The 27,230-nt window shown below is 48.6% G+C and overlaps 12 protein-coding genes across 12 annotated transcripts; 10 read left to right on the top strand and 2 right to left on the bottom strand.

Annotated features, from left to right (window-relative positions):
• Positions 1–10: 10 nt before the first annotated feature.
• Positions 11–478, top strand: EI90DRAFT_3027134 (uncharacterized protein). Its single transcript, XM_039057969.1, has 2 exons — positions 11–340; positions 410–478. The coding sequence occupies exon 1, from the start codon at positions 128–130 to the stop codon at positions 290–292; it is 165 nt and encodes a 54-aa protein (XP_038923681.1). The 5' UTR covers positions 11–127; the 3' UTR covers positions 293–340; positions 410–478.
• Positions 479–1,365: 887 nt separating this feature from the next.
• Positions 1,366–2,248, top strand: EI90DRAFT_4715 (uncharacterized protein). Its single transcript, XM_039067671.1, has 2 exons — positions 1,366–1,620; positions 1,688–2,248. Exons 1-2 carry the CDS (start codon positions 1,445–1,447, stop codon positions 2,112–2,114), a joined length of 603 nt encoding a protein of 200 aa, XP_038923680.1. The 5' UTR covers positions 1,366–1,444; the 3' UTR covers positions 2,115–2,248.
• A 131-nt stretch (positions 2,249–2,379) lies between these two features.
• Positions 2,380–2,717, bottom strand: EI90DRAFT_3027121 (uncharacterized protein; the record flags this gene model as incomplete). The annotated part of the gene is made up of 1 exon (XM_039057968.1): positions 2,380–2,717. The coding sequence occupies exon 1, from the start codon at positions 2,667–2,669 to the stop codon at positions 2,382–2,384; it is 288 nt and encodes a 95-aa protein (XP_038923679.1). The 5' UTR covers positions 2,670–2,717.
• Positions 2,718–2,732: 15 nt separating this feature from the next.
• On the top strand, positions 2,733–4,070 carry EI90DRAFT_2963644 (uncharacterized protein). Its single transcript, XM_039055463.1, has 3 exons — positions 2,733–3,201; positions 3,257–3,365; positions 3,416–4,070. The coding sequence occupies exons 1-3, from the start codon at positions 2,849–2,851 to the stop codon at positions 3,734–3,736; spliced, it is 783 nt and encodes a 260-aa protein (XP_038923678.1). The 5' UTR covers positions 2,733–2,848; the 3' UTR covers positions 3,737–4,070.
• A 2,111-nt stretch (positions 4,071–6,181) lies between these two features.
• On the top strand, positions 6,182–7,457 carry EI90DRAFT_3027115 (uncharacterized protein). The gene is made up of 6 exons (XM_039057967.1): positions 6,182–6,311; positions 6,369–6,477; positions 6,542–6,566; positions 6,621–6,776; positions 6,838–6,928; positions 6,995–7,457. Exons 1-6 carry the CDS (start codon positions 6,309–6,311, stop codon positions 7,166–7,168), a joined length of 558 nt encoding a protein of 185 aa, XP_038923677.1. The 5' UTR covers positions 6,182–6,308; the 3' UTR covers positions 7,169–7,457.
• A 975-nt stretch (positions 7,458–8,432) lies between these two features.
• Positions 8,433–9,448, top strand: EI90DRAFT_2963643 (ribosomal protein L19/L19e domain-containing protein; the record flags this gene model as incomplete). Its single annotated transcript, XM_039055462.1, has 4 exons — positions 8,433–8,469; positions 8,552–8,867; positions 8,963–9,107; positions 9,179–9,448. 4 exons carry the CDS (start codon positions 8,433–8,435, stop codon positions 9,269–9,271), a joined length of 591 nt encoding a protein of 196 aa, XP_038923676.1. The 3' UTR covers positions 9,272–9,448.
• A 155-nt stretch (positions 9,449–9,603) lies between these two features.
• Positions 9,604–11,348, top strand: EI90DRAFT_2987041 (Pex12 amino terminal region-domain-containing protein). Its single transcript, XM_039056001.1, has 7 exons — positions 9,604–9,769; positions 9,834–9,911; positions 9,967–10,047; positions 10,108–10,184; positions 10,236–10,448; positions 10,509–10,922; positions 10,989–11,348. The coding sequence occupies exons 1-7, from the start codon at positions 9,724–9,726 to the stop codon at positions 11,052–11,054; spliced, it is 975 nt and encodes a 324-aa protein (XP_038923675.1). The 5' UTR covers positions 9,604–9,723; the 3' UTR covers positions 11,055–11,348.
• A 2,365-nt stretch (positions 11,349–13,713) lies between these two features.
• On the top strand, positions 13,714–15,284 carry EI90DRAFT_3027107 (uncharacterized protein). Its single transcript, XM_039057966.1, has 5 exons — positions 13,714–13,923; positions 13,980–14,067; positions 14,126–14,658; positions 14,715–14,867; positions 14,929–15,284. The coding sequence occupies exons 1-5, from the start codon at positions 13,840–13,842 to the stop codon at positions 15,070–15,072; spliced, it is 1,002 nt and encodes a 333-aa protein (XP_038923674.1). The 5' UTR covers positions 13,714–13,839; the 3' UTR covers positions 15,073–15,284.
• Positions 15,285–19,188: 3,904 nt separating this feature from the next.
• EI90DRAFT_3027098 (uncharacterized protein) lies at positions 19,189–20,710 on the top strand. Its single transcript, XM_039057965.1, has 5 exons — positions 19,189–19,310; positions 19,371–19,445; positions 19,513–20,036; positions 20,103–20,258; positions 20,327–20,710. Coding segments are annotated over exons 1-5 (915 nt in total). The 5' UTR covers positions 19,189–19,309; the 3' UTR covers positions 20,486–20,710.
• A 252-nt stretch (positions 20,711–20,962) lies between these two features.
• On the top strand, positions 20,963–22,262 carry EI90DRAFT_3970 (uncharacterized protein). The gene is made up of 3 exons (XM_039067570.1): positions 20,963–21,101; positions 21,168–21,691; positions 21,758–22,262. Exons 1-3 carry the CDS (start codon positions 21,056–21,058, stop codon positions 22,106–22,108), a joined length of 921 nt encoding a protein of 306 aa, XP_038923672.1. The 5' UTR covers positions 20,963–21,055; the 3' UTR covers positions 22,109–22,262.
• A 3-nt stretch (positions 22,263–22,265) lies between these two features.
• On the bottom strand, positions 22,266–23,055 carry EI90DRAFT_3027094 (uncharacterized protein). The gene has a single exon (XM_039057964.1). The coding sequence runs from the start codon at positions 22,846–22,848 to the stop codon at positions 22,417–22,419; it is 432 nt and encodes a 143-aa protein (XP_038923671.1). The 5' UTR covers positions 22,849–23,055; the 3' UTR covers positions 22,266–22,416.
• A 2,029-nt stretch (positions 23,056–25,084) lies between these two features.
• EI90DRAFT_2816358 (uncharacterized protein) lies at positions 25,085–25,579 on the top strand (the record flags this gene model as incomplete). Its single annotated transcript, XM_039053552.1, has 2 exons — positions 25,085–25,250; positions 25,299–25,579. Coding segments are annotated over 2 exons (447 nt in total), but the record flags the coding sequence as incomplete, so codon positions are not given.
• Positions 25,580–27,230: the final 1,651 nt, after the last annotated feature.

The raw sequence follows: 27,230 nt of genomic DNA, 5'->3' as shown, positions 1-27,230 counted from the left end.
TGTAGCGGCTTCATCGGTCTGGCTTTCACCGCGTGCGTGTTTCTCCACCACATTGTCAAACTTTGCCAATGCTGCTCTAGCATCACTTGACAACAGCAGGGCGTCACTATCGGTCAATGACCTGTCGATGTCAAGAAATCCAATGAAGGACCTCCGCCCCTTTGAAACAAACTCATCACCATATACCTTCACCCCTTCAATAATCCGGTGTCCGACCCTGAAAACACCAGTAGGAATAGATGGGTTATCAGGAACGATATCTGGATCCAACTGTGGAATCAGGCCGTCATGAACATGGGGAGAAAAGTCATCGGCGATGAGACGACGGATAGTGATGTAGGTGAGTTCGAGCCCTTGTGTCATATTTCCATATAAACCAGCGTAGAGACCACTATTGATTATTTTCGAGAGGAAATCATCAATCGTTCCGAGGGATTCCCGCGAATGATCCGCTGGCCGAGGAGCATGCACAGGGATGAAGGATATACCTCGGCCAAATTCAATCGAGTTGAGTGAGTTCGGATTAGTGGACAGGCTTGGATATATCAACCGTCTCTGGTCATTCACGTGCGCACAGATCGCATGCGCCATTGCGGGCGAGGGTGTAATTGGGCGGCCGTTTGACAACTCAAGCGATTCCGAGGGGAAAGAATCAGGATCGTTCCATGTGATGCATTTCGTGGCGACGGTGAATGGAAGTGGCCCATACTGAGCCGGATCGGCTGCTGCGGGCTGGTGAAAATAAAAGCGAAATGCGTGAACATCATATCTCGGCCCTGGTGCAAAGTGGCCGGTAAAGTGGGTGGAGGGCGTATGCGCGCCCAGGAACTCAAAACAGCGCCTTCCAGGCCATTGAAATATTGTCACTCGAGCCACTAGGATGGCTCCTTTCCGATTAGCAGCTGTGATGCAGATTATCTCCCGAGAATCAGACTCTCCCGCAACAACCCAAAACCCAATTAAGGGTAACCACCGCCGGAGGAAGTCTACCCAAAGGGCGTAAAAGCTGTCGCTCTTCCAGGTGGATAAGGATATTTCCTTTTCATCGTCTGAGAGAGGACATTTCGATATGATGTCATGGCAAAATTGCTTCCAGAGAGAATTGTCCAACGCCGCTCTGCGTACCCTACGCGATGTGGAAGCAACGTACTGTAGTTGCCTGGAATTGTCAATATACCGCAGGATGCGCAGAAGTAATTCGTCAGGAAGATATGTTATGCTCGGCGCAGGATACATTTGTGAAGTGGGTTCGATTTGCACTGCTTGCGAATGGTTAAGAAGTTGACTAGACAATGGGGTCGAGCCGATTTGATCAGATAGGTACAACATGTAATCTATTCAGCCAACTCCGCTGCATTCAGGGTGAGGAGCGGATTACAATTGGTGAGTGCAGAGAATTGGTAATCATCGCAATTCAGTTTGCTCGGAGGCTGCCACAACAGGAATGCCTGCAGGAGCCGATCCAGGATCCCAGTCCACACGGAACCAACTACCGACTACCGCCAATGCACAGGGGCGGCGGAACCAGCTGTACAAGAAGCTAACTGCTGTTCAGGAAGGACGGGTTCGCAATTGGGTGGAGGAACAGTTTATACATTTAGACGCCGAGTGGATCAAGCGGCAAGCATTTGTTCACAATTATCGTCTCAGCAGCGGTGTATACATCTCATAAGGACGCTTCCACTAGGCAGAAACCAGGCGCAAGGCTCACCACTCTTTCTGCCTATGTTGACATGATAATGCCTGTCCACTCGGTAATTCTTCAAATACCACCGACACCGTCCTCAACTTCTATCCGCTTTCAGTTCTTTCTGCGCCTCACAATCGATATTTTTGACCGGTCCACGATGTACCATCATTCGCCCGATGTCGCTCGATCTCCCTCCGACGAGCAACACGAGGAACTTCTGAAACTCGTGGATTGTTTTTGCCTATTTGATGAGGGATGGGTAGCAATCCTTTCTTCTCAATACTGGGACATTGATAAAAAGAAACCACTGGAATACGAGCCGGGCACACAGAAGAACAACAGTCGAACAGGGTTGAGCGAGACAGAGAAGAGTATGTTACAGAGTACACTCATCAACGGAAAGGCAGCCGTAGATGATGGCTAGAAGATTATGTCGGACTCGACGACAAAAACCTTAAGAGAAGTTCTATGAGTCGTTCTGCAAGACCCTCGAGATACTGGAGGGGGATGAAGAAACAGAGCTGCTGAAGGGCACGCCCGACTTTACGTATCCGGAAGAAATAACGATGGAAGTGGACGACAAAGATGCAGACCCGGGCATGTTTCATGGATTTGATGATCTGGACGATTAGGATTATGTTACTATTGGGTTGTGTGTCTGCATGAGATTGTAATTGCTGTCATACTACTTTTAAAGTTCGTCATTTGATCGCTTTGCTCTTTGTTTTGCTTCTTGCACTTCTACTCGAACTACTCCGGGAAATGTTTGCAATTGTCCTAGGATCTCGTTCCGATTTCCTTCCCAATCCGGCTTGGGCACGCTGACGAGCTGGACATCTTCGAGAGCTCCGACCTGGCTGACGAACGTGACCGATGGATGAGCGCAAGATAGAGACGAAGGGTCCCGCTTGATGTCTGACGACCTGGAAACATACACGGCTAGGTAGATCGAGGCATCGTGGTCTCTCGCGCTTGACATTGGTCAATGGTTTGACTGAGTGGCTGTGCTCTGAAAACAAGCGTTTATATCACGGGACCAGAAATTGTGTTGAAGTTGCCGCTGCCTCCGCACATCTCATCGTTTCTCACTTTTAGTTTGCCACGCCCCCGAAACTCGACAATCCCCCCTCAGACGTGAAGCAATCTTATACTGCAACAATGGTCAAGTTCTTTGCGAAGTCGCACATTTATGAGGAGTCATGGTCAACCGTCACTCTCGCTTTCTTCCTCCGTTATCCCAACCCTCACGCTGCGCATGTCCTTTCATGCGATGTTCTCTCACGTACACATACGTCTGAGGGCACTCTAGTTACTAAGCGCCTAATGCTTAAACGGGGTGCTGTACCTAAGTGGTTGCCCAGGGGAATAGTCTCGCGGGCCGAGAGCTGGATTGTGGAAGACAGCGAAGTGGATCCGTGGGGAAAAGTTGTCCGCTGCACAACAAGGAACCTCGATCATGTCAAAATATTAAACGTGAAGGAGGACGTCGAGCTTAGAGAAGCCACCAATGGGTGAGTAGGGCTGTTGCAACTTGGGTCTCGATGTAGACCATTCTTTCCTCTATAGGTCGACCGTGCACAAAACCGAAGCCAGGGTGGTTTCTAACTTTGGCTGGGGCCTTGCCAAGCGGATTGAGCGCTATGGGCACGACAAATTTGAACGCAACTTAGAACGCGTAAGTGTGTGTGCACTCGTGGAGACAGTGAATCTTACGAATCATTTCAGTCTCGAGCTGGTATATCTCTGATCTTGTCCCTTATACGAGATGCTCGTCTGCGGACCCTCGCAAATGAGCAGCATGATCTCCCGCTGACGGGCACCGTACTCGACTCTTTCCGCCCTCGACTTTTCACCTCTTCTTTAGGCTCTCCCTCCACCTCTATCCATAGCATCAACTCTCAGCCTGCACCAAGCGAGCCAATTAGGTCTAAGAGATGGTCCACAGTGGGGAGCGACCAAAGCGGAGTGACAGGAAATCGAATTTCTCCCTCATCAACCGGAAAAAGCAGGTGGAACCTATTTGCATGGCTTCGTTCCTCGTCCTGAACCATCCAACTATCGAACGCTTTATTATTTCTTGCTTTCATCTGCTTGGCATTTGCTGTCGTTGCCGGCTCTATTGGTTGGTCGGGATCTAATTGAAAGCACTCGTCGCCCCTTCGTTTTTTTTAAAAAAAAACACTAATCCTTCCCAGCTCGTTCTATTTATTACACTTGTACTGTTATTGTATTTGTAGCTGTGTTTGACGAGACTTGTTCCTCGCCCGGTAGTGTAGAAACTTCGGCGAGCAAATCGACCTCGTGGGGAAGGGTGCGCCAATGTTGAATGGCGCTGATTTCACATATTTCCCTACCAGAACATTGCATCTCAAATTCAGCGAATTGTCGGCTACCCTCAGCATTTTTCAAGTGATTTCTTATGCAGGTGCATAGCATTGACGGGCTGTGGTTCGGCGGCCATTGAGGATTACCTTTTTTGGTGTAATCAATCCGCTTCATAATAATAATCACAGGTGCTTGGGCTTGCAGTTGGTACCGTCATCCCCCCCTCTCTTCCACGCCATCTTCAACGATGTCAATGTCCAACCTAGTCATCCCTGGCAATGGTAAGACTCGACTCAAGCTCTCCTCTGGTGAATCACTAAGCGCCCAAAACTTTCGATGATGCGTGCACCGGCAGAAACGACTGCACGACCACCTTCGCTCATGTATAGACGGTCGCCATCACCCCGATCCAGCGTGCGGCGTTCCGAAACCCAACAGCTTCAGGAAGACGATCCGAAATCCGTGAGGCAGACTGTTCAAGAAGGTCAAACAGTTGGAACTTCCTGTGGGGGCGTTTTACAACTTACTTGAAATCACTTTCGGGTGTCCTTGTTGATATAGGTTACTCGACTTTGGCGCTGATAGCGACATTCATATCCGCCGTCGAGGCGCAGATTCTTGCAGCCACTCTTGAGACCGATGGTCGAGGCACACGTCCGTTTCAGGCTTTCAACTCCCTCTTCCTTCTTTCTATCATCTTTTCCATGTTCGGGGCTGTTACTGGCGAGTTCCCCTATGTTTTTCACTCCTTGTGCCAAGTAATAATCTTGATTTATAGCGGCGCTGTCTGCAAGGTGGTACAGGTAGGCATTCGTGCGTTGAGTGCGATGAGTACGTTGGAACGTTGCTATTAGTCTACTTTCCCAACAAGCCGCGCAAGACCTCGCCAAAAGGTGGTTGCATGATCAAAATCGGAGGGAGGAGGATCTCGAAGCACTGACGGACCCTGAGGAAATAACATTTTCCGAGAGGTGGCTCGCCTGGGCGCTGAGCTCCAGCATTCATCTGACAAACACGTGAGCCATCAATGATCCTCTCGCTCATCTTTTACAAACTATTTGCTTTCTGTAGCGGTTTTAGTTGCTTCATGCTGGGTATTCTGGTTTACTGTTGGTTGAGGCAGGGGAAAGCGGTCGCAATTATAGTAACAATTGGAATAGCAGTATGTTGACTCTCTAACCAGTTCTTCCCCAACTGTTCTCACCTCCTCTGACTTATTAGTGGGGAACATTCTGGATGCTCCTATTTTACGTTCACTTCGACTTCCGCAGAGTCGTCCATCTCCTTCGTTTTCGCCGATTCCGGATCATTCCCGGGCTCGTCCATCGGTGGAGAAGGGAGAGATGGGCAAGACAGAGACGGCGGAATTCCAGCCCCATCAATCAACAACAACATGAGGTCCCCGAGCTTAAGATGGAAGATAGTTCTTCCAGAGGGCATGCTCATTCTCCAACGGATTAGAGTGTTAGCATCATTCGTAAGATTTTGCAGCATATCCATCCACTAAATCGCATGACGGTTACGACTATCACATAAGAGCTTGGAGGATCTCAATTATTGCAAAGGACATTTAGGACATGTACAAATCACGATTTCTTTTGGAGTTGGACGCAAGAGTGTTCTACTAGGGGTTGGGTGTAGAAAGGTTACTGGATTTTGTAGTTGTAGACCTGCTTGCGAGCCAAAATGTCAAGGCACAATTAGCAACATGCGTTTCAGAGCGCTCATGTGATTAAGCGCCCATGCACGAGAGCAGAGGAACTTCAAAGTGGGAATGTACCAGCACAGCCTTACAACATTGGTTCCACGTTTCTGCCCACCAATTGTGGGGGTTACCAAAGCAAGCTTCCTCTGCAATGTATTCTTTCACTAGTGCAACAGAAACGATGCCGCCGCGCGGGTCTCTCAGTGATCCTCAAGGAGCTAATGATGTTAGCCTGTATCTACCGACAACGTGTTGGCCTGCCATGCTGCTGGCGCACAGAACCTCTAAGTTTGCCTTGCTTTTATAGAGCATCCTGAGTGTGAGGTCTATCAGCGTCCCCCCTGAACCATACCAAGAAGATTCCTGCATCCTTGTTCCTGCTTGATACTCCGACATCCCAAAATGCCCACCTCCGCGCCCGCTAAGATCAGGGTTCCATTTCCTCAGACTCCAACCACATACGTCTCTATGGATGCTCACGAAGGAGCGATATCCGACGGAGAGGCGGAAGGCATAAGGAGAACGTTGCAGAAAGGTAAGTGAATTGCTTTTTGCCATTCCAAAATACCACATCACATTGACCTCTCAATGGTAGGTTACCAGTCATTGGCGTTGATAGCAATAATCCTTTCTGTTGTTGAAGCACAGGTTTTGACCTTCACGCTAACCGATGGCGATGGAACGAGTGCCTCATACCAGGCGATCAACTCTCTTATGCTTGTCGCTACTATGCTATCGATGTCTGGAGCGATAACTGGTACATTCGTGTCCTCATTCTTCCACATGAACCAGAGCGCTCATACGTTTGGACTTTTAAATAGCAACTCTTTCCATGAGATGGTACAGGTGTGTAATTGACTTCATCTGTCACGGAACTCATCTCACCCTGTCCTTTGACAGCATCGTTCCGAAGGACTCGGTTCAGCTTCTTGCCCATCGACGATCTTACGACCAAGGCCAAGTGAGGGAAGACCTAGCTCCCCTGCGTTTCCGCGAAACAATCTTTGAGAGAACCATACCATTTGCCCTGAATACGTGCATACACCTTACCAACGCGTGAGTTGGAACCCCATCGACGCGAATCCTCATTCAGCAGCCTTCCTGCCATTTATCTTAGTGGATTTTTGATTTTTGTTGCCGGTATTCTCACATATGCCTGGATCCGTCAAGAAACTCCAGTAGCTATCGTCACAACAGTCTCCGCAGGCGTAAGCAACGGTTCTCCATTGCCTTGATACGCCCCACTGACATTGCGTTCCCCTTTTTTTGACCAGTGCGGGCTGTTTTGCATGAGCTTGTTTTACCTTCCGTTCGAATTCCGCTACGTTATTCACCACTTGCACTTCATGCGCTTCCAATTCTGGCCTCCGCCGGCTACCCGTAGGGAGCGACGTTCAGCTCTCCAAAGCCCAAGGGAAGAAACTTCTAAAGCGTCAGCCTCGGTTTGATTGAATTAAGCAGAGTTGCTTTGCTCGTAGTGTGTTGTTGAGGTGTGCGTGATCGCCCAGCATTTGTTTCATTCGTAAGTGTATGTTACGGTAGGCATAAGAATTCGCTGGAGATTCTTGGGAAAACAAGTGTATAGTATATTGTAGGATCTAATTGGGGAATCAAGGCCGCGGCGCGGGCAGAGAAAGAGCAAGGGCACAAGTAAATCGAGATCATTAGTTTGACCCAGACGTGAGCTCAATGTCGATTGCTTGTCTAGCCAGTGTGGGGCATGAATATGACTGGAGTTCTGAACAGTTTGCCTGATCTACCTAAGTCCCGTACTCGCAAACGTCCGAGTCAACGACGTGCTTCAGATAATTTGATTACTGTTGTAGCCCTGAAAGATGCACGCTTCCATCGTCATGTGGCCTAAGTTACAGTATCCAACAAAATGCGACGCATGAGGAAATTCGGCTTGAAAACATTGCGGACTCGATCGCATCCGCAGAGGCTTCCGATGGAAGGCGAAACTTCCAGGTGTGACCTATACATGTGTTTAGCTTCGTGTGCCCAGGCCAGAACCGTGACTAGAAGCGGAGGCAGGCCAACGGAACCGTACGTCGCCGATAGAGTCGTTCGTTACGGAGAGTCAACGATGAGTGGATGTCACACAGTTCTTCTGTTGCAAGGAGATTCCGAGGCCGAGCTTGACATTGGAATCTGGTGGTGAAATGCTAGGCTAGGGATCAGACTCATCCAGTCTTTCAGAGACACAGTAGAGCTCTGATGTAGTGGCAAGTGTACAATGGACGACCTTGTCGAACAGGGAGACAGAACCTTAACTTCCTGAGGCATTAAAGTGTTCACAGCTCGTATGTTGTTGACTCTGGAAGAACCAGCGTCCATATTTTAGCTAGGCGTGGGGCTTGCAAGGTGCAACGCAAGGGCGTTGGCAGATAGAGAGGCGGAACAGGAATGCAAATGGAGATGCGAGCATCGGCAATCCTCCCAGAATCAAATTCGTATCGCATCATTCACCTTGTTCAGGAGCTGGAGCAGTACGTCGAGAGCGTCTCTACAAGGTCCTATGATCATAGGCTCGGCGAAGATCATACACATCAATGAGTTAGCTCGGAAGCAAATTGAGTAATCAGCCAGAGGAACAACTGTTACAGCACCATTTCGCTACTTTCCGACCTGCCCACCAGCATCCTCAAAATGTAGGTGCTTCAGCCGCGCTAGTCATGATTCCTGCAGCTCACTTAATCACATAGAGCCGCCATGAATCTCCGTCTTCAAAAAAGGCTCGCAGCCTCCGGTCAGTATTGCCTATTTGTGCTCTCAACGATTCCCCCCAAAAAAACCTTCACCTGACGATGTTTTGGAACCTTGTTGATCAGTCGCTGGTGTTGGCAAGCGTAAAATCTGGCTTGATCCCGCTGAGCAGGCTGAAATTGGGAATGCGAACTCTCGTCAGGCCATCAGAAAGCTGATCAAGGACGGACACATAATTACAAAACCAGTCACAATCCATTCCCGCGCGCGTGTGCACGTAAGGCATGCCGCCAAACGCAAAGGTCGCCACACTGGTCTTGGTAAGCGGAAAGGTACTGCCGAGGCCCGTCTTCCGACGAAGCTTGTGTGGATGAGACGTCAGCGTATCATGCGAAGACTGCTCAGAAAGTATCGTGAAACTAACAAGATTGATAAGTCGCTGTGCGTATTTCTTAATCACTTAATCATACCCCCTCCTTCGTACAGAAAGTGCGCATTGAGTTGATCGTGCAGGCTGATCACTCGTATCTTGTTAGATATCATTCACTCTATTTGAAGGCGAAGGGTAATACCTTCAAGAACAAGCGTGTGCTGGTAGAGTACATCCACAAGACGAGAGCCGAGAGGTTGCGAACCAAGGCTATCAGTGACCAGCTCGAAGCTCGCCGTCTTCGGATAAAGGTTAGCACCGTTTCCCCCCCTATTTGGGTCAGCCTCGCAGTCTTTAATCCTCATTTTCCTTTGGCTTTCAGGCGAATCGCGAACGCCGCCAAGCCAAGGCGGGGAGACGAGGTGGTTATGCAACCAGGGAACCACGGGGGGCAGATACTCTCAAGCCCGAGTAAACGTGTCATTGGCTTGGTTGTGTTATTTAGGATGTCCTCGCTATCTCTTATCCCATCTTTCTTCCCTACCGATTATTCTTCACCTAATCGGTCCTGCATTACTCTTTTTTTTGCATTCCCATGCCCTCTTGTCATATGCGTTTACATCCTGAGTATCAATATGTCCATGCCTCCGAGCGGCGTCGAGTGACTCTGCAAGCCACTTCCTAAGACTCATGTCTAGATTGCGATATTGGGACTTCTGCCATAAATTGCCAGGTGGGCGCATCTGATCCTTCAATTTGCGAGGCTTTGAATTCGTAAGCACCCATCGTGGGAAAGCTCTGTAAGCGCCTCAATTCACAAACTTCTTGAAAGCTCTCTAATAATCTTAGCTGGCTCGGTGCAATAGCATCGTGCAAGCAAACGTCATACAAGTGTCTTCTTTCTCAGCTTGTGACTGATTATCGAGGATGTCTGGGTTACCACCATTGCCCCGAGCTTCGCAGCCTCAAATCAGTGCGTACACCCAACCGGCCCGGGATCTCTCACTGACGGAACTCTTATTTCGATCTCCCGACAGTCCGTGCTTACCAAAAGGATTTGTTCTATAATTTCTTCCTTAGAGAAGAGTCTGAGAATGTTCTGCGCTCGATATTTGGTACATATCAAATCACTGTCTAGCCCGATGATGAGTGCTTAGCGAGGCGATATAGGTACTCGTTGGCTTTCCAAATGGGATAAGGAAGTCGAACTGTTCACGAAACTCTTATATTATGGGCTTACAACTTTGAGAGGTTTGTCTGGTCTTGCGTCACCTCGTTGGCTGTCGCCTCATGTGCGCTATATACTGTCAGGGCTACAGTCCCTCGGAGAAGAATATGTCGACATAAGACCTATCAGCACGAAGAATCGACGACTTCCGAACTTGAAGGTATGCTCTCTTTTCCGTCACCGAGTTTCATGGTCACAATGGTTGGTATAGCTTCGTGCCGCAATGCTTCTCCTTCCGACGTTGCCTTCGTATCTCATTTCCCGTTTCTCGAGAAACCTACCACTCGATCCCGAAGGCAGAGTGTCAAGATTCATACGAGCTGTGCCTAATTTCCTTGAGATCCTGACAGAAATTAATCTCGCCACTTTCTATTTTTCTGGAGCCTACTACAGCTTATCGTCAAGGATACTCAGAGTTAGACATGTTAGTACGCAGAAACGACCGTCGGAGATTTGTTCCCTGAGGGCTACCCTTTGAATTTAGATGTCATCCGTTTCCGTCAACCCAAACTTTAAGCCACCGTCCTATTCTTTCCTAGGGATTCTACTGTCTATCCGACTCCTGAACAGACTCTATAACCTCGTTCATCAGTACCTTCCTGCTCTTTCTACCCTATCGGCCTCCTCTCCTTCCGAATCTGAGCCGAATTTATCAACAGAAACATACATTGACTCAGAACCCATCTCATCCCTCGTGCCAACTCCAGCACAACTCGCCAATTCCACGGAAGATCCTTGGGGAGACCGAACTGTGCTAGATCTTGGCACAATAGATCCTGAAGTGAGAGTGGGTCAGCGGAAATGTGCGCTTTGCCTTGAAGAGCGGACTGCGAGCTCCGTGACGGAGTGCGGTCATATGTTCTGCTGGACGTGTGTTGTCGGATGGGCAAGAGAAAAGGTGAGATATTTCACCCTGTCAAACCATTCAGTGTTTCGCTTTTGTACTGATGAATTCTTTGCGTAGGCTGAATGTCCGCTTTGCCGACAATCCCTAGACCTGGCACGGATTCTGCCAGTGTATAATTTGTAAAAGCATCAATCAAACGGGCAAATTTGATGCTGGCTGTTAGCATGTAGACGAATGGCATTAACCTGGAGTAGTTCTTGAATAGGAAGATGTATAATTGCATTCGTATGAGAAGGCAAGCAAAATCAGCATTACTCGGTTGCAACAACGATCTGGTCACCCTCTGGTTCAGTTGCTGCGTTGGGGATCACATTGACGAGACAGCGCTTAAGAGTGGACGGATCGCCACTGAAGCTCCATTTCTTGGAGTCATGCAGTGTGTCATTGAACAGGATGTCGTGGATAAGGATTCTACACAGCATCACAGCAAGTGCGTCCGGTCACAAAAATCCGTGGTGCATTCGAAGTATCCCTCGTATTGAGATAATTCGTTCTCGCCTTGAAAACAATGGCGATGAATGCATCGACATTTCCCCTATCAAACATGGATCGAGGCATCGTAACATTTCCTGACCTACCGGCGACGATGATGCTCGGGGACAAAGAAGATCTGCCACGGCTTGCTGCACCCAATGAGACCAAAAAGCCATTGCAAACCCCCTTTCTGTTGCGTGCGGAATCTATGCCACTGATAAAAGACGTTCATCTCGCCCAGCCTGAGATGCCCTATCAAGCAACTTGTTCCTGGAACCACGGCCGACCTAGTGCCGGGTCAGAGGGTCCGGCGGTCAGCAGGATTTGAGATGAAAATTAAATGCACATGAAGATGAAGCTCAGAAGGGACCTTGAAGTTGAACGGTCCCACGAGGGTGGCTTTTAAGTCTCTACTTCAGTGGGGACTGGGATCTTGCCTACCCAGTATTTTAAGTCATGCCTTAGCTGTATCAAAGCGGGACGGCCGGGTTTATTGTGTCTTGGAAAATAAGGGGGCCCGTCGGTGTTACTCATTTGGGGATCGGGACTCGCTAGTACTGAGTGTTGGGCTCAAGACGACCCTTGGAGATGTATGCTCGTGATCAGCTTGCGCGGAAACTGCCGAAAGGGCGGGAGTGATGTCCGCCTCCTTTGGGAAGACGCAACTGGCGGAGTCGAGCGGATGCGAATGATCGTGTTTCAAGGTGGAGTCGAGTTGGAGTGGGAACGGTCCTCATCAGTCACCTTGGCTTCATACCTGCGCCAAACACGACTCACTGCATCCGCCGTCGTATCGCCCAATTTATCTGTGGCCGCTAAGGACTGAGGTGGAGGCCCATTCCCCCCCTCTGGGTTCCTTTTCTTCCGGTTTTGTCGTTCATGTGTGCCCTGTCTTGGGGCCATGCACAGGATCGCCAGCTTCAAACGGGGTACACTTAGAAATGCTCTCCAAGTCTCCACCATAACGCGCATTCGGTAATCCATTGCAGCTGGAGAAAGAGACTATCTTCCACCGGCCGACCAGATGCACAGATTTCACAATTCTCAGCTTTAGCGTCATATTCGCGCTAGTTAGGCTGCTTCGTCTCAATCATCCAGACGATAATGCCTAACTGCTCGTCGACAAAATTAGATTGGCAGAGTAGCCCGCTGTGCAAGTGACACGACATAATGGCTGGGGGAGTGAGATGGTAGTTGACTTGGTTTCAACTCGATGGGCGTCGTCCGCCTTATGATTTTCAGCTCACCTCCAGCACTTGGGTAATTCAGCCGTCAAGCCGCCGCGCTCCGACACTCAATCGGGTAGTCGGTTGGGGTCTCATTCATAATTCAGTATTGCTTATTAGGTACTCATCGCGCGGCTCTCCTTCATCTCTCTCCAAATAGCGGTGAGAACAGTCAGGAATATCCGGCTTTATCACACATTATCAATTCCCTCGCGAACCTGATCTGGTAGGAGATTTTTCCTCCCGTCCAATTCTCGATGAGCTCCTAGAGTCCGCCGGTGCAGTGGTCGATTCGTATCTATCGGTGCTCACGAAAAACTCATGTGCGCTCCACACAATCAGAACCAGTTCTCGGCGAGCTATGCCGTGCGGCCAGATGCTCTACTGTACGCTACGTTCACGTTATGATTTGTTGCCCCGCGGTCGCGTTAGCACGCCGCTTCCAATCGTGAGCCCATTTTTGTTGGAGTTGCTGACCTAATACATATCAATGCGACCTTAGCACCTCGGCTAGAATTATTTCGAACTGCGTGTTCAGAGTTCTGACCCATGCTTGTAGAATGGTACTAGTTTGAGCCAAGGTGAATATTGAAATTGAGATAGGTTTAGGGGATGCCAGATAACAGTAAATAAATAAATGATCATATGTTTACTGTTATTTGGCATCCCAGCTCTATCTCAATTTCAATTATCTGTTTGGCCTAAAGCCACGTCATCGTCTGCCATTGAGATAGGGTATACGGGATAGGAGCCATGTTGAAGTTCAACTCGATCACCTAATTTTACGTAAAATGCCTTTTCTCATTTTTCATTTATTTATTGTTATTTATTGTTATTTGCTACTTATCTGAATTTCAATAGTCGTACAGACCTATGCCAAACTTGAACTTCCATCTTTCGCTTCCAATCACCACCACCACCACCCTCTCTCCTCTTTCTTTTTTCTCTCTATCTATCTACCCACAGATCTTCGGCAATAGTGCACAATCGTCATCTTCACGCTCTACCTTTACCCGAGAGTCCTTGCTCATACCACAGGGTGCTCAACGCTAATAAGGATAAACGATGTAAACGGAAGCGTAAAGAGACGGCGTTAAGGATAGAGCCTTAAAGTGCGCTCCGATAAGGCATTTCCCATGTAAGGGAACGCCGGGGACGAGATCTTTTTCGAAAATAAACTAGCAGACTTGTTTTGGGCGGCGTATCAGATGAATGCTTGCTCAGCTGATCCGCGGCTTTGTTTAAAAACTGCGTGCATTATGGGTGCCACAAATCCTGCAACGATCCTGTCAGTACGTCTTCATCCCTAGATGCAGTGGCGACTTAGTAAATGATCATGATCCATCAGCACCCACTATTGTGCCATTCTTCAAAAATTTATGCATCCGAATGGAGGCTATCGATGACCCAGAGCTTTCTCCGATTCACTTTAGTGGGTAATATGCTCTCGCCAGGGTCTTCAAGTTTGGCCTCAGAGTCTCATCGCCACCCCAGTTGCATTTAGACGATTCTCTTTTATTCTGGGTAACTGGTTTAGACGCTTTTCTGCCGTTCCCAGTGGTTTCTTTACGCGGATACCAGAACGCCCACCATTGACCGTCGATAATTCTCCACATCTCATCATGAACAATTCTCCTTCAAGGATTAGTTCAGTCAGGATCACTCACTACCGGTCTCATACGGACGTATCACAGCCAACTGACCCGCAACCTCCCACAATAAGCAGTCGATCCCGAACTTCACAGCCCGAAACATCAACAAGCGATAGTGTACATCCCCCTCGTAAAGGAAAGCTTCTGTTTAGTGCAATGAGCTACTGCTCCGTGCTTTTCAACAATCCCGAAGCAAATCGCACAATGATTTATTCCGTGAGCCTGTGGGTGGATGCAGAGGGAATACCTCATAGATTCCTCACTATGCACGCCACTCGTCTTCCTGACCTCGAATACTACATTCGACTTGACAGGCGCCGGGCTCACAATCAGCCATCCGTTACTGTATCAAGTCAGTCGGAGGCGAGCGACGAAGTGAGTTTCCCACTTTCCAGACTTTACACCCAGCGACTTAGGGCTGTCATTTGTAGGTCACACTTTCAAGAGAGCTTGACCATTTACTTGTCGGTAAACCAGTCAAAGAATTGTCAAGAATAATCTTCCCGGTCCCGGCAACGCTTGGGGATGTTAGCATGGTTCTTCAAGCTGTCTGTGAATCGTATCCTCATTACGCGCTCTCTGCGGTTAGTCTGGCCCTGCTTCGCCTTCCTGCATGTTCTTCACTGATACATCCCTGCCGACTAGGAAAACTGTTGGTGGTGGTCATCAACTATTCAACACTTCCTACACCTACAGCACGGTGGTGTGCCCTCCCTTCTATATCGAGGAGCCGGGAGTGACGAGAGGATTGCTACTAGGTTGAGGGAGCTCCGGGATTCAGGAGGATAGAATAGGTCTAGATGAATGTTGCACCCAAGATAATCAATCCCTCTTAAGGCGCTCTTCCCGCTGATGAGAGGCTGGTCACCTACCCTAGGACTTGCGTTGTCATGTACTACCACATCCATTATGCCGCTACCTGTTCTCTCCACCTGTGTACAGCCTCGCCGCTCCTCCTTTAGTACCTAACCCCGTCTCCATCTCGCGTCAGATCATGAATTGTCGTCGAACTTTCATTATATACAAATCACCGGGATGGCTGGCGAAAGTCGACTAACATGGTGTCAAACGCACGTTGCAGTTCAGTTGCCTGGATGGCGTACGATGGCACATTTTTGGTTATTGGGTGAAGGATTGCACGTAATAAATTGAACGGACTCAATGAACAATGAACAAGAAGCGAGGAGGCAAACCACGTCAGAATCATGAGCCAAAGGAAAGAGTCACAGTCAACACGATCATGAAGCGATAACGGCGAAACAAGACGGAATGCAAGTACAAGCGAAACGCAAAGATACACTTGAATCACAGGCACAGTGAAGTTCGGGATCACGGGATGGAGCCAATTGGTAGGGTCACAAGCCCCAGGAAGGAGAAGCAGCGAAGCAGTGTTCCCCGGACCGAACAGATTGGTTTGATTTTTGGGAGAAGCCATGTACGAGGCATGGCTGGACGAAACAAGTTGCCCATTTTGGCCGGTTCGGGTCCCTTGCCATCGGGCGTTGCTTCCAGCACGTATCAGCGCTCATCATTCTTCTTCCCAACCCAACGGGAGCGGTGTATTATTACTGTCCGAAAAATTAGGTGATGATGTAGAGAGACCAGGAGCAGGCTGCTGCTGGGTGTAGCCGAGTTGGCCGCTGATACTCTGAGGCAGGCGACCCACTTCTTGGCCTATATAGCCTCCCTTATATAGCTCAGCCTTCGCCAGTCCTGCTATTACATGCTGCTTCTTTCAAGCGTTTTTGAGTGAGTTCGCTGAACCCCCTTTTACCTCAGCTATCGACCCCTGCCGATCTTGAGATCCTCACAGTTACGAAGCTCGCACCTAAACCAAGAGTCACTTAAACATGTATATATAAATCTTCGATAAAACAATGTGAAGCGGTTCCAACTTATGAGGATGCTTACTGTTTCGCCTTAAGAAGACGTGTCGCCTTCATTTCCTTGCGCAGGTTCTCCATTGGCGTCATCCATCATCTGCAAGTGCAACTCGCTCATATGTTCAATTGCGCTAGCGGGGGGGACAGAGAGCTTGCCGTGGCGAAGTTATCATTTGCGAAGGAAGTGCCAGTGATTTTTTTTTCCATTTCGCCCGCTCCGTGGTTGGTAGCATGGATGCATGTTGTTGGGTGTAGTGTGTGCTTGGCTGGAACTGGCTTCGTTCCAAGCATCTACACTGTGCCTCGTTCTGGTGTTGACGTATCGGCATCGGGCCAATGCATGTAAGGGCTACCATGATGACAGAGGGGCGACACCGAGCGAATTGTAGCGAGGGGAGGGGGAGGGGGATTCGCAGCGCCGATAACTGCTCCTGAGTTCAGCATGGCTTGTGCTTCCAGAAACAGGAAGTTGAAGTGCGTGGCTTTCGATAATAACGTTCAAGGTGAGGTACGACACCCATTCTTGCCAAAATCCCAACCCAACTCCCTTCGCAAACGATAACTTCACCACGGCAAGCTCCCCATCCCTTGCAATCGGACATATGAGCGAATTGTCAACGGTGCAACTTGCAAATGGGTGACACCAATGGAGAACCTGCATAAGGAAATGAAGGCGACACATCCTGTCAGGCAAACCAGTGAGGCATCCTCCTAAGTTAGAACCGTTTCAAATCGTTCTAATCGGTCTGATTCGGCATGCGCAAGGGTTTCTTTTTTCGTTGGTCATTGCTGAATGATTGGACCGCATCCGAGAGGATGCTGTAAGCTTCACGAAACGGAATCTGGTTTGCCCCCGAATCGACGGGCAACTTCATCAAGCTGTTCGATGGTCGTTGCGTCCGCGGGTGGTTCAAGGTTACTAAAGAGTGCGGATCCGTGGGGCTCCATCAACAGCTAACGACCCGGGGATTTGACTAGAAGATGATCTAGATCAATGTTATACACGAAAACAGAAGTGAGGCAAATGTGAAGCAGGAGGGCTAAAAGGCCCAAGTTAGAAGGGGGGCGATGGTTCACAGCGCCCAGGAGAACTCACGAAGGCTAGCAGCGAGACCGTGAAGTAGACACCAGGTCTAACTGGGCGTACGCAAGTTACAGACCCCATCAAGCTGAGGAGCAACTTACCAAGTCAGTCAACCAGAGCGCGAACGTAAAGGTAAATGGACGAAAGAGCATATCGGAAGCTACTTAAATCCCGTCGAGCATTTGAAACACAAAGGGTAAGGACCCGGAGAGGTTAGTGCCCCGACAACATGCACGGAGAGGCCGCGATCTGTGCCCCATTCCATTCAGCACCTCCCCGTTAGGCGAAGATGCCTACGTCGAGCCTTACCAAAAATTGCACCTTTGTCGTACAGGCCCTTCACTTCGAGCTATCTTGGGAATTCCTGACGGATTCGTTCGGCGGCAAGCAGTATTTGTCTTCGTTCGTTTGGTATCGCATTCCTAGGGTCGCCAAGGGGCTGTTGGCACCCCGGCTGCAGGATGAGGAGACGAATGGAATGGTATTGACCGAGTGTAGTAGTAGGGTTGGGCGTGCTTCCAAATTTCCATCACACCCCGATCTAACATACGAATGATGCACGTCATGCATGGATGATGTGTTTGTGGTGTAAGCTCAGCTCCCAGCTAGGGATTGTGTCAGTTGGATGGAAGCCCAATTCATGGTTTCGTCGAGGAGGATGAACGAATTGAAGGGAGGGCGAGGAAATTGAATTGAAATGAATGCTCCTTGCCCCTTTTGGAATGAATTGCCAAATCGCAATAAGGCTCCACGTGCAGTCATCCAAGTTAAATAAGCCTGGCCTTATCATTCAGATAGGCTCGGATTAGCCTGCGTGTTCTCTCTCCTTTAAGCAAAAGCACTGTGTGATATTGACCCAATTGGTTAACAAGCTCACTGGGCTTACACGTCATGTCTCTGTAACTACATAGAGTGCTTCACTGCTTGTGGTGCTGTGCCCGACTCTGCACTGCAATTTTCTTATATAATCTTTCATCCTTGGTTGAAAAGTACGTTGAATATCAATTCGTAGATCGAAGATGAAAAGATCTTGGATAGTCGAGAGCGAACTTGGAATGTATTGTTCCGTTGCCTCCTGCCCAGCGAACCACGAACTTGCGGAACAGTCGGGCCCACAGGTATATGGTTTCGTATTTAATGGGCTGGGGAGACAGGTTCATGTCCTTTACGCACCGTTATACTGGAATGGGGTACGAAGTTTGGGAAGAGTGTTAGTAAAGATAACAAAGTAATGAAGAGAAGCGAGTAAGCAGACATACGTATGACATAATTTCAGCGTCGAGATTTTACTAATATTTCCACAGAACAGTGACTTCTGCAATGAAGAGTAATGCGGTATCGAGCCCCACCAGCATACATCCCTTGGCCCCTTAGAATCGCGAGGAGCCGGCGGCGCGAGGTGGCGCAAAATTAAAATTACAGCGGAGTGCGAAAAAAATGAACGAGCGACACAACTAATTACTCATAGTCATTCCATCGGGCGCACCTTTTTCTTTTCTTTGCATGCTAAGCCTGTATTCATATGTGGCCCCGGGGTCGAGCTGGGGTAAATAGTCATGACCATCCGTTCAGTTCAAGTAGGTTGATATTAACCTGTTTTTAGCGGTTGAATCCTGTAAATCGTGAAGGTACAGCCGCCAGATCATCCTCATCGCCCTTCCCCAGCCTGACGTCATTCGGATTGGAAACTGCGGTACGTCGTCTATTCGTTAGATGACGCATCACAGCCCCCAACGTCTCCTATGGCGGCCATGTGTCGGCCCATTTGAGCGGATATATACACTCCTTGCAATATTATGGCTCAGTTTGTCTGCGGATTGTACCTTACTTAAACGCGTAGAAGTGGTGCATGTCAACGATGGTTAGCCAAGCCTCCACCGCAGTTGGTTGTTGATCAACGCTCCGAGTCATATCATTCACTGCTGTAGGCGCTGGCTCCACCATACACATATATGCGGCCTCACCTTGAGAGAGGCTGCTCCACAGTTCAAGTTGTTTAAAACCGCAAGTACGCGTGCCAAGGGTACGTACCGAAAATCCTCCACACACCGATCCTGCCAGTACGTCTCCATCCCTTGATGCAGTGACGACTTGGGAAATGATCATAATCCCCGCTATAGTGCCAGTCTTTGAACCTTCGTGCATCCAAATGGAGATCATCGACGGCCCAGAACTTTCTCCGACACACTTTACTGGTAGTATATGTTTTCATCATGGTTTTTTTTTCTCCAAGTCTCAACTCACCCCACTCACATTACTAAGGGCGGTCTTCTTTTATTCTGGGTAACTGGTTTCGACGTCTTTCTGCCATCTCCGCTGGTTCCTTTACACGGACTCCAGAACGCCCACCGTCGACTGTCGATAATTCTCCACATCTCATCGTGGACAATTCTGCTTTACCGATCATCGATTCATCCAAAACAACTTGCTACTGGTCTCATATGGAAGTATTACAGCCAATTGGTGATCTGCAATCTTCCACGATAAATGGTCGATGCCAGTCCGAAATGTTAACAAGTGACAGCATACACCCCCCTCGTAAAGGAAGGCTTTCGTTCACGGTAGTGGACTACTGCGCTGTGCTTTATAACAATCCGGAAGCACCCCACACGATGATTCATTCTGTGAGCCTGTGGGTGGATGCCGAGGGAATAGTGCCTCATAAATTCCTCATTATGCACGCCATTCGTCTTCCTGGAGTCGAATACTACATTCGACTTGACCGGCGCCCGGGCCCTAATCAGCCGTCTATCGCTATATCAAGTCAGTCTGACGCAAACGATGAGGCAAGTCCCGCTCCTATCCAGTCTTGGCCCTACCAAGTGATTTATGGTTGGTGTGTGTATACTTAGGTCACGCTTTCGAGAGAACTTGACCACTTGGTTCAAGTTGGTAAACCCGTCAAAGAGTTGTCAAGAATAATCTTCCCAATCTCGCCAACACTTCGGGATGTCAATATGATTCTTCGAGCTGTCTGTGAATCATATCCTCATTATGTACTCTATGCGGTCAGTCTGGCCCTGCCACTTTGGCACCTTCCTGTACGTTCTTTTACTGATACTCCTCCACTGACTAGGAGAATTGTTGGTGGTGGTCCTCAATTATTCAATATTTCTTACAACTACAGCACAGTGGTGTTTATGTGGTGGGGCCCTCTCTTATACATCGGGGGGCTGGGAACGACGAGAGGATTGCTATTAGGTTGAGGGAGCTCCGAAATAATTGGTCCAGATAAATGTGACACCCAAGGCAAACCCCCATTTCCGGCTCCCTTATGCAGGCTCATCGGATGAAGCTGCCGATGAGCACCCGTTCCCTATGTGAACGCCGTCGAGGCCTTTCGTGCTGAAATCTTCAACATTCAACATTTTGTCCTGGGTGTGCTTCATCTAATGCCTGTGTTGCCATGTATTACTCTACTAATTTGCGACTCCCCATTTACGCCGCGCCTAGTTGTCTGCTTAGATATAATCGGCGTGCTCCGGCCATGAGGCCAGGGCGAAGAAATTGAATCCTCTTATGCCCCTTAATGATGTCAACGTGGAGCTTATCTCAATGCTCCCCACGCTCCGGCCATTCGGTTTGAGTCCAGGCTGTGGAGTGCGGCACACAATTCATCTGGCCCACTCAACAGCTGCTCCACATAAAACTGCAATTACGCGTGCGAAGTGTGCCAACAATCCCCCATACATCAATCCTGCCAGCGTACGTCTTTCGTCCCGACCTTAGCGACTCAGGAAATGATCATAATCTATCACCCACCACCACTAGTATTGTGCCAGTCTTCAAACGTTCATGTATCCGAATGGAGGCTATCGATGACCCAGCGCTTTCCCCGACACATTTTAGTAGTGAGTATATGCTCTCACCACGGTCTTTTGTCTCACAGTCCCAACCCACCCGGGCCGCACTGTTAGGACGGTTTTCTCTTATTCTGGGCAACTGGTTTAGACGCCTTTCAAGTCCTGCCATTCCCAATGGTTTCTTTACACGGGCTCCAGAACGCCCACGATCGATCGTTAATCATTTGCCGCATCTCATCATGGACAATTCTCCTTTGACGATTGGTTCGGCCAAGACGACTTGCCATTGGTTTCATATGGACGACGTACTACAGCCAATTGATCCGCAATCTTCCACGATAAATAGTCGATACCAGCCCGAACCATCAACAAGTGACAGCGTACACCCCCCTCGTAAAGGAAGGCTTTTGTTTACTGCAAAGAACTACTGCGCTGTGCTTTGCAACAATTTGGAAGCAATTCATACGACGATTCATTCCGTGAGCCTGTGGGTGGATGCCGAGGGAATACCTCATAGATTTCTCACTATGCATGCAATTCGTCTTCCCGGACTCGAATACTATATTCGACTTGACAGGCGCCGGGCTCACAATCAGCCGTCTGTCGCTATATCAAGTCCGTCCGAGGCAAACGACGAGGCAAGTCCCGCTCCTATCCAGTTCTCGGCCCTACTAAGTGACTTGTGGCTGGTGCTTGTATACTAGGTCACGCTTTCGAGAGAACTTGACCACTTGCTTGTCGGTAAACCCGTCAAAGAGTTGTCAAGAATAATCTTCCCAGTCTCGCCAACACTTCAGGATGTCAATATGATTCTTCAAGCTGTCTGTGAATCATATCCTCATTATGTACTCTATGCTGTTAGTCTGGCCCTGCCACCTCACTGGTACCTCCCTGTACTACGTCCTTTTGCTGATATTTCCCCACTGACTAGGAGAATTGTTGGTGGTGTTTATGTGGTGCCCTCTCCTCTATATCGGGCAGCCGGGAACGACGAGAGGATTGCTATCAGGTTGAGGGAGCTCTGGGATTCAGTGGGAAGTAATTGGTCCAGATAAATGTGGCACCTAAGGCAATGCCCATTTAGCACCCGTTCGCTGTCTGAACGTCGAACCTTTCGTGAGCTTGATCCACTGAAATCTTCTACTTTCTCTTCTACTTTTGCGTCTCTTTGTCCTGGGCGTGCTTCATCCAATGCCTTTTGTGGCCATGTATATTACTAATTTACGACTCCCCATTTACAACGTCGCACCTAGTTGTCTGCGTAGATATAATCTGTAAATACTGGTGTCCAGGCCGTGAGATATGCTGTAGCAATATACATCCCCCCCACGTTCGACATTAAGGGCGCGCGAGCGGTGTGTCTTCATAAAATAGCACAAGCTGGGGGAAGTAGGGAATACAACAGTTGCACATTTGTAATGGGGCGTCGTCGGCCGGTAAAAAGACACTTCCTCGGTGGTTGATGGCCTAACACTGTCGTACCTGTGGTACCATTGTTGTCCGATTGGTAGCCGCTGACGGTCGGAGTTACCTGGTCAACGCAATGGCTCATATCCCATAGAATCCATACACGGCGAAAATGAGTTTCCTCCGAGTTTGGATGAGCTGGAGATTCCATGGGATCCCTGTTGTTTTGGGTGTCCCTGGTTCCGGCCAAGTACGGGGGGTGGTAGCGAAGGGTGGAAGCCTGCAGGCAAGTTCTGCCAGAAACTGGAGGCAGTGGTGGTTCCCGATAACTGGTGGTAATGAGATTCATCTGCGGTCTGTGTGTAAGGGTTGAATACCGCGGACCCATTGCCTCTATACGATGAATGCAAGGGTCGACCTCCTGTGGAGGCCAGTCGAGTGCACTACCCCGAGCAGATGAATTCTGGAACCGATAGGTAGTCGAATTGGGGGCACCTCCCTCATCTCACTTCGTGACGTCGGGGAACAAACAGCCCCTGCGAATCTTGCAACGATTCCTAGGCATTCTGCAGCCTTATGACATGATGAGTCTCAGTCTCAAGGGTGTAACCTGAACAGCCACATTCCTGCGTTAGCGTGGGAACATTCTGGGAGAGCAGAATCCACCATGTGACTACTTAGTTACCTGCACTGCAGGACACTCTGCCTCCCCCATAATTATGTAAAACATGCCACTTTTGCTTACGTGTTGTATTGTATTACCTGCACAGCTGTCCGGGTGAAATTACGCCATTTCTGCCACTTGTGCTGACGTGTTCATTTTCCATTTTAGGTTTCATGACCTTATGTGAGGTCTCAGTGGGGTTGCTCAGCACATGAGGCTGTAAGTGATATGATGGTATGTATTCCTGCTACTCTGTAGCGGGTCTTGCGTGCACAAACTGAATACCTGAGCACCATTATTGGTTATTCCCCTTTTTTACCTCATCTTTATGACACTCCAGATTACCGCAACGTGCTTACTTTGAGCTAACCCAAGTTGTCCCTCACCGCTGCGGATCCTAACTCACCACTTGGCCCTACACCCAAACCTCCACCCTCCCACTCCTTCCTGCCCAAACTTTTGCACCACTCTATGGCGTCCTCTGCCCACCGAGTTTTTTTACATGGCCTGTGGCCATTTAAACGCCTTACCACTGAAGCTGAATGCAATTATCGTCTAACCAAAGAAACAATTGCTCACGGCTTATATGATTTTTCATTGTCAATCAACAATCAATGGAATTTGCTCCTACACCATGCCCTGACTGGTGATTGTTACTCCAGCATGCAAGGTGTGTGTATTGCACTCCAATCTCAATATCCCTCTTGTGATTTGTTTTTCCATCTTCTTTTTGACTACCTCCTGTCCTCTCAGGCCTCTCATGCGCTTTTACACACCATCTGCATTGCTCTCCTTGCTATTGACCCAAACCAATCACCCCCCTCTCTTGATCACTGTCGGGACATTTTACTTGTGTTCAGTAACATCCACCTCCAATTCCCCAATCGTTTCACAATACTGCGATCTTTTGAACTGCTCACCTGAGTCCAATTGCTTGCACTGTGTTGTAATCATTGTTTGATGAACACACTTCATTCTTCTTTTCCCCTGCGAGAACAATTGCACACTATTGTCTTTGAACATATAGTATCTGATGCCCCTTGCAATTTTGATGATAACGATACATCCCCAGCAAAATTTCATTCCCAATGTTGCATGTTGCCAAGATCAGTGGAACAAAGGCTGCTCATTTTCTTCGATGGTTCATCTCTGTTGACATCCAAGAATGTGTATTGAGACAATTATTGAATCACTTATGCCTCCCCTTTGATCCACTGGCTTTGCTGACCAACCTCCGTCAATTGTTGGTCCACCATGCAAATCAGTTGGCTCTGCCCCCCCACTCTCCCTACAGCATTTGAATACAATCATTGGAAGCAACAATGTGGCAGCCATTGGCCTCAGAGACTTACACCAGCAGCGAAAACACATTTGCTTTCTAAATACCATACGTTGCTTGATGTGAAACATCTTTCAACTTCTGTTTGTGCTGTATGTGGTGAAGCCAAGTACTCGCAGGAGATGCTGCCGAATCCTGTAAAGTTGGACTCCTATGATGAGACACTCCTTGTCCTGAATATCCCTTCAAATGTTCCACACCCAATCCCAAATGTACCCTTACTTCAGAACTTGTCACTCTGCCCAGAGGGAATTGTTAATGACAATGATTCATGTGTTCATATTCTCCTCTGCCATTCTTGTCATCTGTCAGGGCACACACCCTGACTAGCCGGGACCGGGACCCGCATCCGGACCTGCTACATTTCCCATGCGCATTCCCGTGCCGCATGCTCCATGCGCCGCATGATCCGGCCCCGGATCCTGCCTTCATGTGACTTCCGGATATTCCCGGAAGTTTTCCTGATATGGTGGCCACTGTGGGAAGATGAGAAGTTAGCTTCCTTCTCATCTTCTTACCCACAGTAGATTGTGCCCTGGATAGGGCTGGCCAGACCTGAGGCTGTGGGCCATAGGGGAGGGTCATGGGGACCCAGGAGTCGTCCCCTGACATCATCTCAGTTTGAAGCGACATCAATTACCACCCACAGCCATTGCCAATGATTTGTATTTTGGTCCGGTACCTCCCTGTCTTTGTGATCTTACTTTGATTGAGGAAGCTTTAATAGCCAGATGTCATGCGAAAACTTGGATTATTCATTTGTGTGACGATTCTGCAACAAACTCTCGTGCTACTGGAGCAGCCTTCTCCTCTTCTAATCCCACCTCTCAATGAGCACTGAGGGGACATGTTATTGTATTTCCAGCAAAGCCTGAAGCTCTCTCTCGCTTCTTGCCTCCACCCTTGGGAGAGGTGGTGACTGCAATGTGTGTCATCTTTGTGGGTTCCATGATGCCCACAAAGGATTGGCTAATGAAAAATGCTCGTCCCTTGTTAGTGCAACATGAGAAAGTGCGACTGGCTTTAGAATGGTTGACTGCCAACAACCCCTTGTATACTGATGTGATTTTGAAAAATTCATGTTTAAATGAGCTTCCACTTGATGATATCACACCAGTGCCCATTGAGCAGCATGAGAACACTGTGGCAGGTGAAGCCCAAGGTAGTGATGATCCAATGCTCAATGGATCCAGGCTTGAACAGGACAGCATTCTACAAAGTGTGGTTGTGACAGACATTGATATGTGAGGGTCAAACACTGCTGAAATGGCTGCTGCTGCAATTTGCCATCTCAAACGTCCAAATGGGAGAGATTGGGAGCCACATTCAGGTGGGTCATTCTTCTGACCCTGTGAACCACTATTCAGATCCTCATTTATTACCACTATTGTACCCCACATTGTTCCCTTATGGAATTGGAGGGTTTCATCTGTCTAGGAGAACTCCCTTGAGCTTAGAGAAAATGGCTAAGCACCTTTTTTCCCTCTCTGATCGAAGGTTTCAAGAACATTATTCTTTTCTTTTTCTTGTCTTCAACATCATTCAGTGACAAAAGACTTCTCTTCACAGCAGATTGAAGACAACACACTGAAATTTTGATCGTGTTGCTAATAGCATCACTCAAATATCTGCTCAGAGACTTTTGATGCCACTCTTGCACAATTATCCAATGGAGGGCATTTTTCGCCACAGAGTGCTGATGAGCATGCTATTTTCCAATTGATGAAAGATGTCTCCCTCATTAGATCCAAAATACCTGGTTCCCAAAGTGCATGTGCACAGATGCGAAATGAGATTCATGCCCTAATTTTTGACCGTGGTCCTCCCAGCTTTTTTGTGACCATTAATCCAGCTGATGTTTACAGTCTGATCCTAAAATTCTTGTCTGGAGCAGATATTGACATTGATGAATTGTTGCCTGACCAAGTACCATGTTATTGGGAACAAGCAACTGCTGTGGCATGCAATCCCTTCCTAGCAGCACTTTTTTCAAACTTGTGATCGATGCATTTATCTCTGCAATTTTGGGCCACACTAATGCAGATGAAATATGTGAAGATGGTATACTAGGGCCCTGTAGTGCTTATTATGGGACTGTAGAATCACAAGGCAGGGGTACTCTACACTGTCATATGCTCATATGGATTGAAGGGGCACTGAATCCACAAGAAATAAAGGATCGGGTTCTGTCAGGGGACGACTCCCGGGTCCCCATGACCCTCCCCTATGGCCCACAGCCTCAGGTCTGGCCAGCCCTATCCAGGGCACAATCTACTGTGGGTAAGGAGATGAGAAGGAAGCTAACTTCTCATCTTCCCACAGTGGCCACCATATCAGGAAAACTTCCGGGGATACCCGGAAGTCACATGAAGGCAGGATCTGGGGCCGGACCATGCGGCGCACGGAGCATGTGGCGCATGGAGCATGCGGTGCGGGAATGCGCACGGGAAGTGTAGCAGGTCCGGATGCGGGTCCGGGTCCGGGCTAGTCAGGGTGTGTGCCCTGACAGGTTCTCAAGGACCATGACTTTGCTTGGCATGATAAGCTTCTCAAGTTCTTGGATGACACAATTGCAAATGTTCTTCCCCAAGGCCATGCTGAGTCACATTGTTTATCTGATTCTTTTCATCCATGTAGTGTGCATTGCCATCCTGAAACCCACACTGCTTTTGAGTGTGAACAAGATCTGTATAATCTTGTTAAGTCTTGCCAGGTGCATAAACATACTGCAACTTGCTACAAATATGGTGACACTGACTGCCGCTTC

The sequence above is a fragment of the Cantharellus anzutake genome (genome assembly GCF_015039405.1).
Source record: "Cantharellus anzutake strain C23 chromosome Unknown EI90scaffold_1, whole genome shotgun sequence".
Classification (NCBI taxonomy): domain Eukaryota; kingdom Fungi; phylum Basidiomycota; class Agaricomycetes; order Cantharellales; family Hydnaceae; genus Cantharellus; species Cantharellus anzutake.
This window is presented reverse-complemented; position numbering and strand designations above follow the sequence as displayed.